Below are 3195 nucleotides of genomic sequence, written 5' to 3'. Positions count from 1 at the left end.
GGCCTTTTATGGTGTTTTTGGGGTGGTAATTATGCTAATCTCGTCTCGCGTGCACGAGCAGCTGGATACGAACAGGTGGAATTTACGCAGCTCATTTACGCACTTTTTCTGAAGAAAGAAGAGTTTGTTGAATCTGACGTGGTATGTTCGTACGAACCCTTTGTACGAACAAAAAGTAAGAGAAATTTAGGATAAGAATACGAACATGTTCTTGCATGAGGCCCGTTGTGTGTTAACAGTTTTAGAGCTACGTACATCCAACACTACTTTCTGAGAATTTTATTAAATCTGTGTTAGTTCATGTGACAGATAACAGGGTTGATTCCTACATTTAATGTTACAATTTTAAATCAACACCGTGTGTTAGGGCTCAGTTATCAGTCTCAGCTACAGCCCCACCAATAAGCTCAATATTTGTGGAAGTTTATCATGCTGTTAGTTTTCAGTAGCTAGACTTCCAGTGGTTTAGTTTCTTTAAGTTCATAAATTCCTCCAGTGGTTCATGAGTTATTCTGTCAACAGACAAACACAGACAGAGTTGCCATCTTACCACTGCATCGATCCGGCTGAGCATACTGAGCTCCGGACAGGCCTGGCTGAGCGATCCAGTGCTCGTCGTCCTGCTGCTCCCCACTGTGAGCTGCTCCCTGTGTCTGACTGTTAAAAGGCGTGATGGTGGTGGTAGCGTACAGCGCGGTGGAGGAGTTTTGGTTGTAAGTGAAGCCGTGCAGGTCCTCGCTGGTGGCATCGATGGTGCTGTAGATGGGCCCTTCGGTGGAGCCTCCCATGCTGTACTTCTCAGTCTGACTCAGGTAGTTGGAGATGCCAGCTTCTGTTAAAGACAACAGATTGGACCTAACTCTCCCGTCTTGCTTTGGTTTAAGCTCAAGCACGCTGGAGCACACTCAGGAGACACTCCTACCATTATAGTATCTCTCCGATGTTTCGTGATTGGCTGAGCAGCAGTTGACAGCCTCCTTACTGCTGTGGACCAGATTGGATGCTGGCCAGGAGTCTGCCAGCCACGGGTAGTTGCCCACATTGCTTCCCAGCATGCCGGGCCTATGGAGACATTCTGGCATTAACTTCGAGCATCAAGCAAAAGCAAGAACTGTTCAGATGGAAGTATATCAATACCGTGTGGAGAAAAGAAAAAATAAACAGGGTACAGATCCCTAGGCCAGGAGTAACAGGAGGGAATATTGTAATAAAGGACATTACTCATTGAAAAGTGAAACCTTGTCCATATAAAAAGTACCCAGAAATTACTGATTGATTTGGCATCAAAAACAAGACAGAACTGGACGCTGACTGTCGCTGATGTCCCCCRTCTCTGATGGACGGATGGACAGTATTTCAATGTCCCCTGCCTCAGTGATGGGGGACGATAAATCTGATTTTGCTGATTTGGGCTAAAATGAYAACAGTTCTTATAAACCATCAGAGGCAGGTGGACGTTGTGTGTCTACAGAAGTGCTTGTCGCTGTGGAAGGTAAAGGATAGCTGGTATACTGTAGCATGTAAACAATCACAGGATCACTTCAGTTCTGTTAGAACCTGGTTTGTTCAACTGAAAGAGGATCAATATCAATAACAGTCAATGTGTGGACACCTCAGATCATGTGGTTTTTTTTATCAGGGTCAGTTTCAGGGAGAGCTGGGCAATAATTCAAAAACAATAAATATGGCGAGAGACACGTGTTCAATATAAATAAAAACATGTCCAATAAACTGTATTATAGATTAAATTCACTGGTTACKAACTGCTAACGATTTATAACTTTCTGATAAATAAGCTAGGACCTTTCAGCTGAACAACATCTGGAAAGATAAGACTTTTTTTTGATTTGGTGTCCTCTTTGGTCGTCTCCCATTAAGTCCACTTCAGCTCAAACAAGGACGGATGGTGTGATCTGACCCTGATGTTCCTTGAGCTTGAAGTTCACCTTTAATCTCTCTAGAAGTTTTTTTGGCTCTTTTATCATTTGTATTATCTGTCTCTTTGATTTGTCGTCAGTTTTCCTCCTGTGGCCACATCCAGGGAGGTTGGTTACAGTCCCATGGATCTTAAATTTCTGAATAATCTGTGCAGTTGTAGTCACAGGAACAACGAGCTGCTTGGAGAAGGTCTTATAACCTTTACCTTTAACATGCTTATAACCTTTACCTTTAACATGCTTATAACCTTTACCTTTAACATGCTTGTCTATAATTTTATTTCTAATCTCTTGAGACAACTCTTTCCTTGGCTTCCTCTGGTCCTTGTTGAGTGTGGTCCACACCATGTCACCAAACAGCACAGTGAGTATCTGCAGGCCTATATAAAGGCCCATTGACTGATTACAAGACTGTAGACACCGGTGATAATAATCAGTGGACACATCTTGATATAACATGTCCCTTTGGTCACATTATTTTCAGGGGTACCATCATTTCTGTCCAGGCCTGTTTTATGAGTTTTTTTCTTTTTTAAATTATGGCTGAAAAGCAATGTCTGACTTTCATTTGTTGATTGTCATATGATGATTATCAGTGCATGCAAAGCACTGGGAAGAGGATATGCAAATATAATCACTTAGCACCACAATGTGATTTATCAAAACTGAAAGTGATCGCAGTTAATGTTTTTGCATCTATATTCAGCACATTTGCAAGGAAGATGCATACTGACACAAACATGTCCGTGGTGATTGTGGAAAAAAGTAGCAAAGGTACAATGAAAAACAACGGCGAGAGAGAATGTGTGTGTATCAACACGTTAGGACTGTCAGAAATAAAATACAGTATACTGCAGTGGAGACATATTGTCTATCCAGCTATACCATGTTTGAGCTGCTGGAGGACATGTGGACTGATGTGATGTTGTCCAGAATGTCTGTAAATTACACAGATTTTCCACTATTTTGCATGTAAACAAAATCTCACAAATTTCTTCTAAAACTCAGCTTCAAATTTATTTTGCATCTCAGATATGGCCTGTAAGTTCGCACTCATTAGAATGCTAAAGCATCCCATGTTTTCTGCCCCACAGACTGKCAGACCAAACATTATATATACAGTATATACAGTGTATACAGTATAAGATATATAGATATAGATCTTCTACAGCAGAGATTCTTAAACTATGGGCCGTGGCCCAATTGAGGGCCTCAAAAGAACAACAGTTTTTAACTTTGGGCCACAGAGGGCCGCGGG

The 3195-nt window shown here is 41.7% G+C and overlaps 1 protein-coding gene across 1 annotated transcript in view; it reads right to left on the bottom strand.

The window, feature by feature from the left end:
- The window catches only part of robo3 (roundabout, axon guidance receptor, homolog 3 (Drosophila)), a gene marked incomplete at its 5' end in the record, with an annotated part of 28052 nt that overhangs the window by 15268 nt on the left and 9589 nt on the right, over positions 1-3195 (bottom strand). The window contains 2 exon segments of the mRNA XM_014031262.1: positions 551-832; positions 923-1062. Of these exon segments, the coding sequence (XP_013886716.1) occupies positions 551-832; positions 923-1062 (422 nt within the window).

Source organism: Austrofundulus limnaeus, unplaced genomic scaffold (assembly GCF_001266775.1).
Source record: "Austrofundulus limnaeus strain Quisiro unplaced genomic scaffold, Austrofundulus_limnaeus-1.0 Scaffold1212, whole genome shotgun sequence".
In the NCBI taxonomy this organism is placed as follows: Eukaryota; Metazoa; Chordata; class Actinopteri; order Cyprinodontiformes; family Rivulidae; genus Austrofundulus; species Austrofundulus limnaeus.
The sequence above is the reverse complement of the archived record's forward strand: the minus strand, read 5'-3'. Positions and strand labels throughout refer to the sequence as shown.